Here is a 16,025-nt window from a genome sequence, read left to right on the forward strand (position 1 = left end):
TTGCAGAATAACTCAAAATTAATTAGGTCATGGTGAATTGAGCATATTTTGCATCGACATGCAGCTTATATGGAACATTATGTTCTTATCTACATCTGTTTGATGTCTGCAGCTTATTTGTTGCTATGACCAAAAGGTCAATAGAGTCAATGCACTGTTGTCTCCATTGTGCAGAGGAGTTGTGTCCCTTAGATGCACCACAAACTGCTGATTTGTGGTTTGTACTGATTATAATCCTTGGTTCATCATCAAAGTGGTGGATGGGACATGTTTCACAAGAAGGTGTTATCTCAAGATATAATCATGCAGCTTGTTGGAAAAGGTGTGTGTGTCTTGTGATCACAAGTCAAATACAAATTAAGATGAATGTAAATAAATTGCCTGGTTACCATGGTTAGCTGGACAAATTCCTAAGCAAAAATGTACTCTATGCTTTTTTGACAGTGACATGACTACTAGAAAGATGAACAGACAATTGCCTACAGATAATTTTCAAACTTTGTCACCGATTGCCTTCACGGCAATCCATTGGTCCGCCTCCATATTACTTGACCTTTATCAAAAGCAATCTATACCCTTTTCTCCAGAAGCGCCATATTTGTTCAGAGTTTGATTGGCCTGTCATAACGTCATAATGAAATGTAGTCAGATTTCCCACACAGTAACAAAATTAAACACGGAAATGTTTCGAACATATTTCGGCCAAATCCAACTGTTCTTCGTTCGGAAAAAGACCGCTTCACCTGTGAAAGGCCTCACCTACGCCCCTTTTAGATACCTATTTTTCTGGTATAGGAATTTATCTAGACATGAGCAGAAGCTGATATTTGACCAAAAGTCTGTAGAAAATAGCAGAAAAAATTCACAATTTCAATTAACATAATTAAAAACGAACAAAATCAAAACATATTAGAAAATTAACATTAAAAGAAAATATCACAATTCCCCCCTCCCTTCCCCCCTTGCCTGACAAAGGCACTTAGTTTGGAATCGTAGATAAATCTCTGGATAATTATGATGATGATTATAATTATCCCAGTAATTTTTCAAGGTCAATTGTCAACTCGGACTCAAACCCAACTGAGAAGGACGACGGCACATTTCCTTTGTAAACACAAAAATACCTGACCTAAAATTTGCATAAATGTATAAGTAAATCATCTCAAATGATATAGTTTTTTGGGGATTTATCCAGCTGAGAAACCTACCCTCTATATTATTAAATATATAATATAAGTTCGTACACAAGCATGAATATGTTGCATTTCCTACCAAAGTATACACTGCACAAGTGACCATGTATAGCGCTGTATAAGTAGGTTTTGAACGACAGTAAATCCAATGTAATGAATTATCTACACAAACTATTCAACACCAAATACGGATGATTTCACTGAAAAGAATGTAATAGTACACATCCACAGAATGTTCACAATAATCAGTGTATCCTGGTTACTGCGTCACAAATCCGTCCAGCAATTGTTTACGTTTTTACCTGTTAATGGATGTCGCTGTTTCAGCCAAGCATATACTCAGCATAGACTTCCTTCCCTGTTCACCAGCTGTCTACTGTGCTAGTTCTCCCTTATCGTGCTGTACTAACTAAAGTCTTCTCACATGTATCGACTCTCGAACCACAAGATGTCGATGCTTCCCCTGCCTCCTACACAACAATGTCTACGCAAGGTTCTCAGAAACAAAACGTTTACATTTTCCTGGTATTTGGGACGAAATAACAAGAACCGGGGATTCCCCGACTTTCGATTCCTGGGGAACACTGGGATACCGTCTATGAATATATATATGAACAATGGTAGCGCAGAGTCGGGATAAGGAAAACCCAATCTAATGAGAATTGACTCACGGGAAAGGTCAAAAGTCAAGGCATAGTAATCGCGGGACTGTGAGATTTAAATATTGCAAAGCTGGAGATAAATTACTTTGGACGTTTCAAATTTTGAATTAATTATATTTTTTTATATAAATAATATTTGTTCAGTGTGCCGGGGCAGTATATATCGTATGTATTTTATAACTTCATAATTATATCTTCATCCAAAGGAGAGAATATCGTGATTTTGTTATCCATATGGACAATAAAGGTCCTTTTCAGCAACACCTCTAATACTGATTTCACGTACCCCGTGCCATTGTTGGCGGAAAGAAGACACCGCTGTTCACGTAACTGATAAATGTTTGCTGACATGATATGACACTACACGAGCATCATACTGAGTTTAGGCCACTCGTGTCAGGCTTCAATCACGTATTTCCCAGGGGAAAAACAAACAATTCTGACACTGATTCGTGAAATCTATATGACACCAATACACAAAGGTAATACTAATGATAAACTATGATAAAATATTATTATTACCTTTGTGTATTGGTGGCATATAGATTATATATATATATTTAAAATAAAGTCAACGTTATAGTCCAACATCTTTATATCAGTTTAGGACAAGATAAAGTAGATGTTGGACTAACGTAGACTTTATTATTTTATTACTTCCACATTCCTGGGGGACACCAACGCACGCACACGCACTCGCACACGCACACACACACGCACACACACACACACACACACACACAAACAAGTATGTAGAAGGGCTAGGGATTGTACTTCTGTCCATAATATCACATACACTATATGAGGAGGGCAAAAGCAACTGAGAATTAAACTGTTGTAAATGTGATTATGTCTAAACTGCAACAGTTCGTAAACGGTAATCTGTTGCTGGGTAATTTTGTGTAAATATAAATTGGTTCAAGAAGTTAGGGGTGAGAAATGGATTTGCAACCACATGGCCCCCACCGTGTTTGAAATGTTGTAATTTGCTGCCTAAAAAGGGCAAATCTATTGATTTTTCAAAGATAAGAGGTCTAAGATACACATCAACATTTTCTTTTTAACTTTTTAAAGTTGAAGTGTTTTTTTATTGCTGACAAAGCGCAAGGACAGGGGACTTTATGGATGTAATATCGCTAACTATGCTATCTTAAGGACTTGCAACTTAACCTGAGAGAGAAAAAGGTTGGTTTATCTATTTCATATAACTGTTGTATGGTGGCAACGTCAATAAAATGAAATAAGTTCTTATAAGTGCGAGTGAACATCTCTTTTCCATGATGGACATTCTTACCTGAAGTGCTCCTGGACACAATGGAACAGTCTTATGCCATCCCTACCCTTAAAACGGGAAAGTAAGCAAAACACACTCCCAGTATGTCCAGCGTAGGATTTTTGTGTACAAAATATGTTTTGTTTTAAAAAAAAATCCACTTATTACTCATTACGTCAATCCATTATACCTTACCTACTGTAATCGTTCAGATTAACACATGTCCTGATAAACGGTGTATTTGTTGTTTAAGGTCGCACTCAAGCTACGGTTAAAACGAACTCAAAGGGACCACTTTTTAGTTCGTTATAACCGTAGTTCGTTTTAAGCATATATACAGCAAATGGCCAAGTCAAAACATAAATTCGATATATCCGCTAGTTCCTTATAAACGTAGTTTACTGTAATTCAGCTATATTACCTGAAAATAATTGAGCAACGATCCACGCCGCCGGGGTGCAAACACGTGCCATTGACAAAGTCATCGTACCTGACTACCCGATCGATTTGTCTGCCTCTCACGACACGCATAGGTTGCTGGGGACTTATTTGAAGCCGGATTTAACCTGGCATTGAGTACTGTCCTTTCCCATCAATAGTGCATGGCCGGAAGAGGTCCGGGCTAAAGAGGGTTCGCTGTACAGTTCTGTTTGTTTGCTTGTTGTTTAACGCCGCACTCCGCAATATTACATCTATATGGACCATACAATCCAGTGATTGATATCATGAGCATCGCAAATGGGATACGATGACATGCATCAACCAAGTCGCCTCTTACGACAAGCATGGGTTGCTGAAGACCGATTCTAACCCGGATCTTTATGGGGCTTCACTTTACTTGTTCCACATAAGGAATACCCCTCTTGTTTCCCCATAAACTGTATTAGCATTGAACGCAATGGGAACATACTTTAGCGAGAACCTACTGGAAGATGTGATGGGATGTTGAATGTCCGCCGGTGTTACGCGAGGAAGTGTTGGCAAGTGGACTTGTACACGCCACTTGGCTTTAGTCAATCCCTGTTTCTTAACAAAGCATACACAACTACTCAATATGTATACCATCTGCTGTAGGGTACATATTCGTATATTCCTTGCTGACAGATGCTTGGAGTTTTTTACTGGTATTCGTTAAAAAAACATGTTATTTCCCTTAGAGAACACTCGCTGTCGGAACTATACTTTGTTATATACATAAATAAAATATTCATGAATTAACATGAGAACACACGATGACGGAACTACCTCTTACTGTATATTACTCCCCATACAATAATAATAATAATAACAACAACAACAACAATGCCAGGATCACACGAATGGTCTTTGCTGCATTTGGTTATAATAATCTGTCAAATAATAATATTTTTCGTTCGATTTTACATAAAACGCGAGCAGCGATGGTGGCAAACTATCCGTATCTCACTCGATGATTCCAACCAATATCTGTAACAGATACGGTTACAGCAGCTACCTGTCTCTGTAACAGATACGGCTACGACAGCTACCGGTCTCTGTAACAGATACGGCTACAGCAGCTACCTGTCTCTGTTACAGATACGGCTACGACAGCTACCTGTCTCTGTAACAGATACGGTTACGGCAGCTACCAGGCTCTGTAACAGATACGGCTACGACAGCTACATGTCTCTGTAACAGATACGGTTACAGCAGCTACATGTCTCTGTAACAGATACGGCTACGACAGCTACCGGTCTCTGTAACAGATTCGGTTACAGCAGCTACATGTCTCTGTAACAGATACGGTTACAACAGCTACCTGTCTCTGTAACAGATACGGCTACGGCAGCTACCGGTCTCTGTAACAGATACGGTTACGGCAGCTACCAGGCTCTGTAACAGATACGGCTACGACAGCTACCGGTCTCTGTAACAGATACAGTTACCGCAGCTACCGGTCTCTGTAACAGATAATGCTACGGCAGCTTGGGGCCTCTGCAACAGATAATGTTACGGTTGGGGTTGGTTGGGTGTAAAGTGGAGAGAGTGTGGTGTGGGTTGGGAGAGGGTTAAATCAATTTTCCCGTTTCCAGCAATATATGTGTACACTTCCACATACACCCTCTTACTATAGATCAGTACGGTGCTGTCTCCAAATGATGTTATTACAAAGCTAATCGTCGCCAAAAACTAAACGTGGTATACAATTCTTGCCATTTTTCATCCATGCCACGAGTCAAAAGACCAAACTAGAAACATTGACACAAAATCATCAACACTGACAACACCGACAACAACATTGACGACACCAGTATCAGTATCTGCGACGACATAAAACAACAGGACATCATCAACAAATTGATTTTGATTCTCCATTAGAAATGTACAGCATTTTGAAAAGGACAGACATTTTTATTTTACCCGGTGATTATATTTGTTTTCACCTATATAGCTGCAAAAGGAGATACATGTATCTTTAAAATACAAAACTGTGAGAATGAATATATTTCAAGAAAAACACCTGGCTTCTTTGTAATTATTGTGGCAGACAATTTTCAGTCTGAAGCATAGATATTTGATAAAATACCAGTCCCGCCCCCTAAAATGTAAAATGGTCGACACAACATTCTTTAACTGTAGTCCTGGTCATATTTACTGTTGCCATGGAATGTATTTTCACAGGGAAATAAGACTAATTTCTCAGGGCCGGATGAACACATGCAATAAGTGTTCTGACCGCACCTACAACTTTGTTCAATTTGTGGATTATTGCAATAAGTGGCAATTAAGGGTTAATTCTACCAAGAGTAAAATCATTATTTTTCGTAAGGCAGGTAGGCTTAAAAGCTATGAAAAGTTTTCTCTTAATGGCAGCCCTCTTGGGATAGTCCCCAGTTATAAATATCTTGGAGTACATTTTTCTAGCTCGGGTTCCTGGTATAAAACTCAAAAGATATTATCCCAACAAGCTTGGAAGGTAATATTATTGTTACAATCACATGTGTACAATTTTCACAAACTTCCCCTGAAAATGTAACTTCGTATTTTTTATGTTAAAGTACTGCCCATATTATTATATGGCTCAGAGATAAGTGGATTTCATCCCTCTAAAGATATTTTAAATGTTCATGATAAATTCTGCAAGCTTATTTTGAAACTGAGAAGAACTGTTCCTAATATTGTAGCAAGAGCTGAACTTGGGAGATACTCGTTAAAAGTAAATCAACATCTGAAAATCATTAAGTACTGGCTGCGTTTATTAACTCAGAACGAAAACAGTATATTATATCACACGTATGTGTACCAGTATGACCGGGCAGAAAAGGGTCTAGATTGCTGGGCACTGAAAGTTAAAAATCTGTTATTTTCCTTTGGATATGGTGAAATTTGGAATAGACAATCACTTTCTTGTATTCATTCATTTATATCCGCTTTTAGAACAAGATGTATTGATATTGATAACCTTTTGAATCTTTTGACAAATTATCTTCATTATATTTGTATAAATCAATTAAACTATCAAATGAATATGAAAATTATTTAAGTGTTGTGAATATTGCTGCATTTAGGATTACTCTCTCACAATTTCGCCCGTCGAGCAGTGATTTTATGGTATCACAGGGTAGAAAGTTAGGTATTCCAAAATGTGAAAGACTTTGTCCATTTTGTATCATTCCAAATGTAGAAACAGAATACCATGTTTGTTTAGTTTGTCCGTTTTATGACGATCTTAGAAGAAACTTTCTGCCAAGTTATTATTGTACATCTCCATCAGAGCATAATTGTAAAGTTTTATTTACCACCAGTAATGCTTTCACAATCAATAATCTTGCCAAGTTTACATTCTTTGCTCTTAAAATGAGGAGCAAGCAGTTGTCCATTATATAAACTATTAATTCTACCATCATATGTATATGGTCTCAGATACGTTTGTACTGATTAGTATTGATATTACTACATGCACTGGTGGCGCAACATGTTTGAATGCTTGAATATATATTGTAAAATGGGCCTGTGGCCTGATTTACTGAAATAAACCACTACTACTTTGTTCAATCAACAGGTGAAGCTGTGCAAGGTCTGTCCTTCGGTGGTAGGCAAATCACTGGCTGTAGCGGAAGATCTCGATCACTGCAGTACCTTTCCTGACGGGTTACGGCGGTGCAGGGAACGAGGTCACCGGAAAAGTATGACTAAACTTTAGGCGTGCGATAGTCCACGTCATAACGTACTTTGATAGCTAACTTATCAAACGGTCTGTTATCATTTGACTAGAGCGCATGTCAAATAACCTGAATTAAAATATTTTGAAAATAGGGACACGGTTGGTTTGTTTGATTGTGTCGTTGTTTAACGACTCGCCCTGCAATACGTCAGCAACATTAGAGCGGCCTTTAAACACCAGCAGTCGGGTCTGGACCAGACAAACCAGTGATTGACATTATTAGCACCGTCCATGCCATCGGGATATGTGGATGGATTCAGAATCAACAACAAGATCCATTTAGTCTCCTCTGACGACCAGCACAGGTTGCTGGGGATCACAAGATCCATTTAGTCTCCTCTGACGACCAGCACAGGTTGCTGGGGATCACAAGATACATTAAGTCTCCTCTGACGACCAGCACAGGTTGCTGGGGATCACAAGATCTATTTAGTCTCCTCTGACGACCAGCACAGGTTGCTGGGATCACAAGATCCATTTAGTCTCCTCTGACGACCAGCACAGGTTGCTGGGGATCACAAGATCCATTTAGTCTTCTCTGACGACCAGCACAGGTTGCTGGGGATCACAAGATCCATTTAGTCTTCTCTGACGACCAGCACAGGTTGCTGGGATCACAAGATCCATTTAGTCTCCTCTGACGACTACCACAGTTTGCTGGGGATCACAAGATCCATTTAGTCTTCTCTGACGACCAGCACAGGTTGCTGGGGATCACAAGATCCATTAAGTCTCCTCTGACGACCAGCACAGGTTGCTGGGGATCACAAGATCCATTTAGTCTCCTCTGACGACCAGCACAGGTTGCTGGGGATCACAAGATCCATTTAGTCTCCTCTGACGACCAGCACAGGTTGCTGGGGATCACAAGATCCATTTAGTCTCCTCTGACGACCACCACAGGTTGCTGGGGATCACAAGATCCATTTAGTCTCCTCTGACGACCAGCACAAGTAGCTGGGGATCACAAGATCCATTTAGTCTCCTCTGACGACCAGCACAAGTAGCTGGGGATCACAAGATCCATTTAGTCTCCTCTGACGACCACCACAGGTTGCTGGGGATCACAAGATCCATTTAGTCTCCTCTGACGACCAGCACAGGGTTGCTGGTGAGCACCCGATCAATTTAGTAGCATCTTACGATATCAGATGTAGAAAAGAGGCCCTATTCTCACCCCGGAATCCCCGAATCCACACGGTAGCTTGTCCTTTACATGGCCCAGAAGTCCTTAATGGGTATACGAAATACAAACCGTCGTCAGTAATCCGCCTCAGCCCTTATCTAAATACAAAAAAAAATCGCTGTGTTTGTCTAGAACTATGTGAGTTGGCTTCGATTGTTTCACATATAAATCCCAGATTCAGGGTTAGTCTTAGCAACCCGTGCTTGCCGCCGTAAAAGGCGACTATATTATATGCTTGTCGTAAGAATCGACTAACGGGATCGGGTGGTCAGGCTCGCTGACTTGTTTGATGCATCTCATCATATCCCGATTGCGTAGATCTATGCTCATTTTGTCAATCAGTGGACTGCCTGGCCAAGATTCGATTACTTACAGACCGTCGTCATATAGCGGGCATATTGCTGAATGCGGCGTTAAACAACAAACAAACAAACAAATATACGTCAAACACTACTCACGATAAGCTTCCACGGCCCTTCTCCTGCAGGCAGGAAATCGCTTGATATATTAGTTTCTAAATGCAGATTGTTTACAACGGAATATATTTCCTTGCTTTCATTTCCTGACTAATGTTGCCGATTTCGGTTTCAATAATTGAGGGCAACGAAGAGAGGCGTGCTACACCAGGTACAAACATTGAATATGGGTCCTGAATAGCTCTTTATGTTTGTTTTTTGTATTGAAGGCGTTCAAGTCGGATGACAGGCGAATACGTTTTGCATGTAATTATACAAATGTCATTCAAGTCTATTGAAAAGGCTTTAAACACCTTCTATTTCCATCCACACGTTCAACGGCCACGTTCAATTTCAATATGTTTGTTTCCTCAGGGTAAATAGAAAATGTTTTCTTCTGCAGTTCAATTTTAGCATGAACGTATGTTTGATTCCTATGACATAGGATCAAACGAATAATAATATTTAAGTAAGACACGACAGTGCAGCATTCACCGACGTGTGTGTATTTACTTGGATCGAGAGATCGGTAGATCGGGGTATTGAATGGCAGATCGGGGCACTGACGGGTAGATCGGGCTATTGACGGGTAGATCGGGGTATTGACGGGAAGATCGGGATATTGAATGGTAGATCGGGGCACTGACGGGTAGATCGGGGTATTGATCGGAAGATTGGGATATTGACGGGAAGATCGGGTATTGAATGGTAGATCGGGGCACTGACGGGTAGATCGGGATATTGACGGGAAGATCGGGATATTGACGGGAAGATCGAGATATTGAATGGTAGATCAGGGTATTGACGGGAAGATCGGGGTATTGACGGGAAGATCGGGATATTGAATGGTAGATCGGGGCACGGACGGGTAGATCGGGGTATTGACGGGAAGATCGGGGTATTGACGGGAAGATCGGGTACTGAATGGTAGATCGGGACACTGACGGGTAGATCGGGGTATTGACGGTACCCATCGGGATATTGACGGTAAGATCGGGTATTGAATGGCAGATCGGGGCACTGACGGGTAGATCGGGATATTGACGGGAAGATCGGGATATTGACGGGAAGTTCGAGATATTGAATGGTAGATCGGGGTATTGACGGGAAGATCGGGGTATTGACGGGAAGATCGGGATATTGACGGGATGATCGGGATATTGAATGGTAGATCGGGCTATTGACGGGAAGATCAGGATATTGACGGGCAGACTGGGTATTGAATGGTAGATCGGGGCACTGACGGGTAGATCGGGGTACTGACGGGTAGATCGGTGTACCGACGGGTAGATCGGGATACTGGCGGGTGGATCGGGGTACTGACGGTACCCATCGGGGTATTGAAGGGTAATTCGGGGTACTGACGGGTAGACGCTTCGTCCAGAGGGGGCTTCAAAACGCCTTGCGCAGATCCAGAGACGGGCATTCTTTTCGAAGCATACTAAACATTAAGTTATACGAACATTACTATTTCGTACATTCAGAAATGTCATTAGTGATCTAGTATACTAAAGTAAATGTATTGTAACAACACTATGACTAACTCATTTGATGACATATTTACAACACAATTACATGATTACTGAACACGAATGACAAAATCTTGCGTTGACGATAAATATTAGTGTTAACTTTTTTTATTATTTTTATTACATATTTGGACAAAGTTTTAGATGGAAAGAGATGTTATTTAAAAAGGATAAAACAGGTTTGACACTGCCAAAATGATATAGATCTGCTAAGAATGTTAGGAAACTGCAACTGCATTGTAAACACTGATCAGAAAAGAGAAAAGTTTCAATAGATTAGATCAAAGAAGTGCCCTACACCTTCAAACTGTCAATGGACTATATAAATGCCCTGCTTATTTTCTAGAATATACAAGTACATGTTTTGTGAATCTGGTCTGTCTCCCAGGCCCATCTTCTCGAGGCAAGGGCGTTAACTGACTATAAAGATGCCCACACCCTATGGAATAAATTAAAAAAGGAATCCAACTCAAGTCTTGAATGATTTGGCAAGTCTAGATTGCCTCAGCTCTAGGCAATTAAACCTAATTCTGGGTTAATTTATATATTTTATTTTGTATTTTGTAGATTTAAAAAAATAATAATTCTGGGACAGAATGTTAGTCTTTGTTACAACATTCAGATTATTTTTTTTCGCTCGAAGTAAGAAACTAAAATTGAATATTAGTTGTTGTTTTAGCTATTTTAGCTATAGCACGGTCGCCTGTATATAATCGAGTCTTGGCTAGACAAACACGTGCTTGATATTATGAGCAACGTCCCATTCTCTAGGTCTATTTTGACACGTAATCAACCCGGTCCGGTTTAGCCCCTCATACGACAAGCAGACGAGTGTTATGGCAGAGAGAGAGGGGACATCGCTTTCTCGCCTTCAATTATGGCCGCGAGAGAGCGATAAAGGGATAAAGCGATAACACCAGGCGATAAAGCTATATCGCTTTCTCGTCTCGTGCTATCGCTTTTTCGTCTCGTGTTATCGCTTTCTCGTCTTGCGTTAACTGCTTTCTCGTGCTATAGCTTTATCGCTTTCTCGCCGCCGTAATTGAGGCCGAGAAAGACGATGTCCCCCCTCTTTTCACTGCTGTTTTGCTTTTTGTGCCCTGTGAAGTCTGTTCCGACCGATAATATAGACTTGGCGTTCTAGTTTTTGAATTTACTGGGCATAATTCAACCGTAGAATCACCACAGGAGTAATCACCGTACATGGTGATGGCTGGATCAATAATATACTGCCGGGCAAAAGAAAGTATACACCCTTGTTTGATGGTGGATAAACATGAAACAAACCAGAAATGGTTATTCGATGGCGATGTCTTTGATACGTGTTATAGTTGTGTTTTGGACTTCTTTTGAGGTGTTTCCGGCGACCGTTTTGATAACGTCTGTATTGGGGTCAAATCCTATTTTCAAGTGTATACTTTCTTTTCCACGGCATTTTATGATCAAAACCCCAATCGCCAATTCTCAAATATTGTATTCAAACGTAATAGAACCCGATTAAAGTTGTGGGATGTCTTTATGATATAGAACAGGAAAATCTTTTTCTTCTTCTTTTTCATCTTAGTACAAAGGTTTCAGTATCAACTACGGCCATAAAAAATAGCATTTTAAAGGGGATAAAAACTGATACAAAGGAGTGAGTGAGTGAGTTGGATTTAACGCCGCTTTTAACAGTATTCAAGTTATATCGCGGCGTGTCAGCTTAATGTGGGAGGAAAGCCCGAAGTGATGCAGGTCTCAGACGTTTACCACTTCGGTGAAACCCACGAGCACGGGTATGGTGATGACAAACCTAGAAACATAATCGGGGGGAACCGTTCGAACCCACAATCATAGGTTTCTGGCGTGCCCAAGGGACGCAACTCTGCACAGCGAATCGCGGCGCCCTAGCGACTGGGCCACCCGTGCCCCCTATACAAAAGAGTGAGTGAGTGAGTTTGTTTTTACGCCGCTTTTAGCAATATTCCAGCAATATCACGGCGGGGGACACCAGAAATGGGCTTCACACATTGTACCCATGTCGGGAATCGAACCCGGGTTTTCAGCGTGACGAGCGAACGCTCTAACCACCAGGCTACCCGACCGCCCCTATACAAAAGAAGTAAGAGTGAAACTGTATACAAATGAAAAATACAACATAGAGCTGTTAACCTTTTAATGTCAATTGTAAAAAAAAACCATGTTGAATAGCTACAAGAATGAATTTGATATAAGAGTTAGTGGGATTTAAAGCCGCTTGTAGCAATATTCCAGTAATATCACTGTGGAGGACACCAGAAATGAGGTTCATACATTGTACCCATGAGAAGAACCCGGACTTCCGGCGTGACGAGCGAACGTTTATCCACTTGGCCACCTTACAGCCCCTTGACATATGAACTAAACAATAACTATTATACTTTAATAACCTGAGAAAAGCAAGACGTCATGAATCTCATTATCACTATCATAATATTGATAGTTTACAATTCAAGGGTGTCAAACACCTTTGTCATCACATTTTAGTCGGTTAATTATTACATTGAAATAAAATATAATTGTCTTTTCATATTTGTCAATTATTATTTTTAATTTCTTGTGTTTCCATGGAAACAATTTGGACCTTTAATAATTATTACTACAATTATTATACATCGTTGAATTTGATATATAACTGAAACTCTAAATATCTTAGCGGTATTCTCTATAAAGTGCTTGGCAGAGATTTGATTTGATAAAAGGCAGTTCAAAAACAAACATATGCCCAAGTCTCTACGGCATTTTAAATAACACAGTTGCCCTTTTGGGTTTCAGACAGAGGGGCCAGTCATACTCTACATGATTGTGACCTTTGGGGGGTATTCTATGCAAATTAACTTTGAAATGAATCATTGATATCAGTATTAAATGTACATGTACTTAAAAAACCCGATATGTCTAATTCACATAAATATCAAGGAAATTAGATCAGATATTGGCGTGATCAGTTATTGGATAACTAACGTGAAATGGGGTGACGTGAAATGGGGTTTGACGTCCCGTTCGAGATTATTGCTTCTGCGTGTGTGTGTGTGTGTGTGTGTGTGTGTGTGTGTGTGTGTGTGTGTGTGTGTGTGTGTGTGTGTGTGTGTGTGTGTGTGTGTGTGTGTGTGTGTGTGAGGTTGCTTGTACTAGTCCGGGCTAATGCCGAATTTATAGTTCTAGCCCAGCGAGATACCATACCGCAGTTTAACATGAATACCCAACTCAGACACAGTATACTGACTCCGAGCCGACCAGTCCTTGTTTTAGCCCCTTAATGCCGAGCGCATTTCAACGTCTTTTGGTATGACGCGACCGGGGAGCAAACCTACGACCTTCAGCTCTCCTGGCAGACGCTCTATCACTTGACCACGGAGGCGGTCGATGCATATTAATGACTGCATATTAATGCCTACTGATCAACCCCTGCTTGACTGAGATTTGGAAATCATTAAATTTCTGTAAATAGGAAGCAAGTTTGATAAAGAGCTAGGTGGCAAGGCACGTCAACACTTTCACTTCAGTTGCTTAGTGTCTAACATACCACTAATACACATTAAAGTTGTCATCCTACGTTAAACATCATCTGGAATTTCCACATTCCCACCCAATTCTGTATTCTCAACAAATTCATATTTAATCAAAAACTTCCTGAAATTGAAATGCATGTTCACCTTACAAACGAATTCAAACGCTTTAACCCAATCGGTTTCTCATCTTTCAGGACACAATGTCGAGTGCTGAAATCACAACTTAACGTTCACGTGCCACCATACGCTATCTACAGTGCAATCACCTTTTGAAGCATATTAATATTTACATATACACTCAGATGAAAGTACACCTTTCTCTTTAACACTTATGGTCCATCTTTATGTTTGGGGTCATAAGTAGTTAGCTCAATTCTACATTAGGGTAATGAAGTCTCATTATTTATAGTATTACGATTAAAATTGACTTAAGTTGCATGAGACCCATCGATTTCCACATTTGTGTCAGGTATACCAAAATCTCCCGATTCGCCAGACAGCTTATAATCACATAGGCCATGGTTGAACTGATTATTAATCCATGGATGATATCTTTTCAATGCAAGAGACTAACCCAAATCTTAAAATAAATAAATACCCACACTAGGTTACTAAACACAAATAATTATAATTATTGAAATAATATATTGCTTTACTTTTTCATATATTGTTACATGCTTAATTATGTAATGCATGTGCTCTATTTGCAGATCATTTTCATCATGATATTGACAACATTCTCAAACAGCAAACATACCGAGGGGCAAAAAAAACTAAACCTCTCAGTTGAAATCATCATGGTTTTATTTTCAAATGAAAATATCTTAAGATGCGATATTAAATCCAGAAAATGAACACTACGGGCGCATAGTCAGAACCCAAAGAATACTTCTCGTGGTTATATTTTGTAAGATATAATTTAATTTAAAATCTTTAAAAACTAAAAACACAAAAAATATTTTAATTTGATTTCTTCAAAATATTGACACACTTGGGGGTGTTATTCAACCACTTTTAAAAAAAATATTCGATACAAAAATAACAACAATTTTGCTATATGGAGCCGAGACTTACTGTATGGAATTACATGTATATGATACAGTGGAGTAACTACATCTCTATGCATGTAAGCGATTCCTTGGCGTCAAACCTAGCACCCCAAGTTTAATGGTGTATGGAGAAAGTGGATGATATCCCTTACATATTTATGCAAATATTGAAGTGATTAAGTAATGGTTAAATTAATGCATATGCCATTTGAAAGGTACCCGAAGAAATGTTATAATATGATGCTACAATATGATGACACGCAGGGTTGTTGTAATTGGGTAACTAAGGTCAGAAACCTTCTTAACTTTTGAGGCCGTGGAAACATATGGTTAACTCAGCATACTGGCATATCATCAAACTTTATTGAATGACATGTACATTCAATTGGCATGCGTCTCTTTCATTGTCCAGTAAACGTGCTTCTTTCATTGTCTCGAAAATGAACATGCTTTTCTTTAAGAAGCGTCTTGTTACTGAAACATATTTATTTAATGTAAACGTTAGTAAATTCCGAGTACAGCTTGCAATATTGCGTTGTAGCTCACGTGTATTATATATTGAGACTGGAAGATATACAGGTATTCCACACGAAAATAGAATTTGTCAGTGTTGCAACTTAAACAAAGTCGAAAACCAATACCATTTTGTTTTTGTTTGCCCTGCATATTCGGAGCTACGACGTTAGTAAATTAATAAGTTTAGCAATTTTCTTTCTCCATTAAACTTTAGTGTACTCATGTTATCAGAAAATGTTATATTTTTGCGGAATTTATCAGTATATATATTTCACGATATGAATTTTAGAAAATCTGACCCTTACTACTTGACAATTTGTAATCTACTATAGGCCTGTGGTCTTTAAGTATGTAAAATAAAGATTGAGTCAACAAAAACATCGCACAATACACAACTACTGATGGGTATCTTAGACTTCATATCTTTGAAAATCAATACATCTGCT

At 39.5% G+C, this 16,025-nt stretch overlaps 1 protein-coding gene across 4 annotated transcripts in view; it reads right to left on the reverse strand.

Annotated features, from left to right (window-relative positions):
• Positions 1-16,025, reverse strand: part of LOC124139325 (signal transducer and activator of transcription 5B-like) — a 78,699-nt gene that overhangs the window by 46,184 nt on the left and 16,490 nt on the right. The window contains exon 1 of one of the 4 annotated variants that reach the window (XM_048388925.1): positions 1,496-1,769. The exons of the other annotated variants lie outside the window; for them this stretch is intronic. Within the exon in view, the coding sequence (XP_048244882.1) occupies positions 1,496-1,539 (44 nt within the window). The 5' untranslated portion in view covers positions 1,540-1,769. Of the gene's footprint in view, positions 1-1,495; positions 1,770-16,025 lie in introns of those variants that run through there. 4 annotated transcript variants of the gene reach the window in all.

This window comes from Haliotis rufescens, unplaced genomic scaffold, assembly GCF_023055435.1.
Source record: "Haliotis rufescens isolate VD_foot unplaced genomic scaffold, xgHalRufe1.0.p SCAF_8, whole genome shotgun sequence".
NCBI classification, from domain to species: Eukaryota; Metazoa; Mollusca; class Gastropoda; order Lepetellida; family Haliotidae; genus Haliotis; species Haliotis rufescens.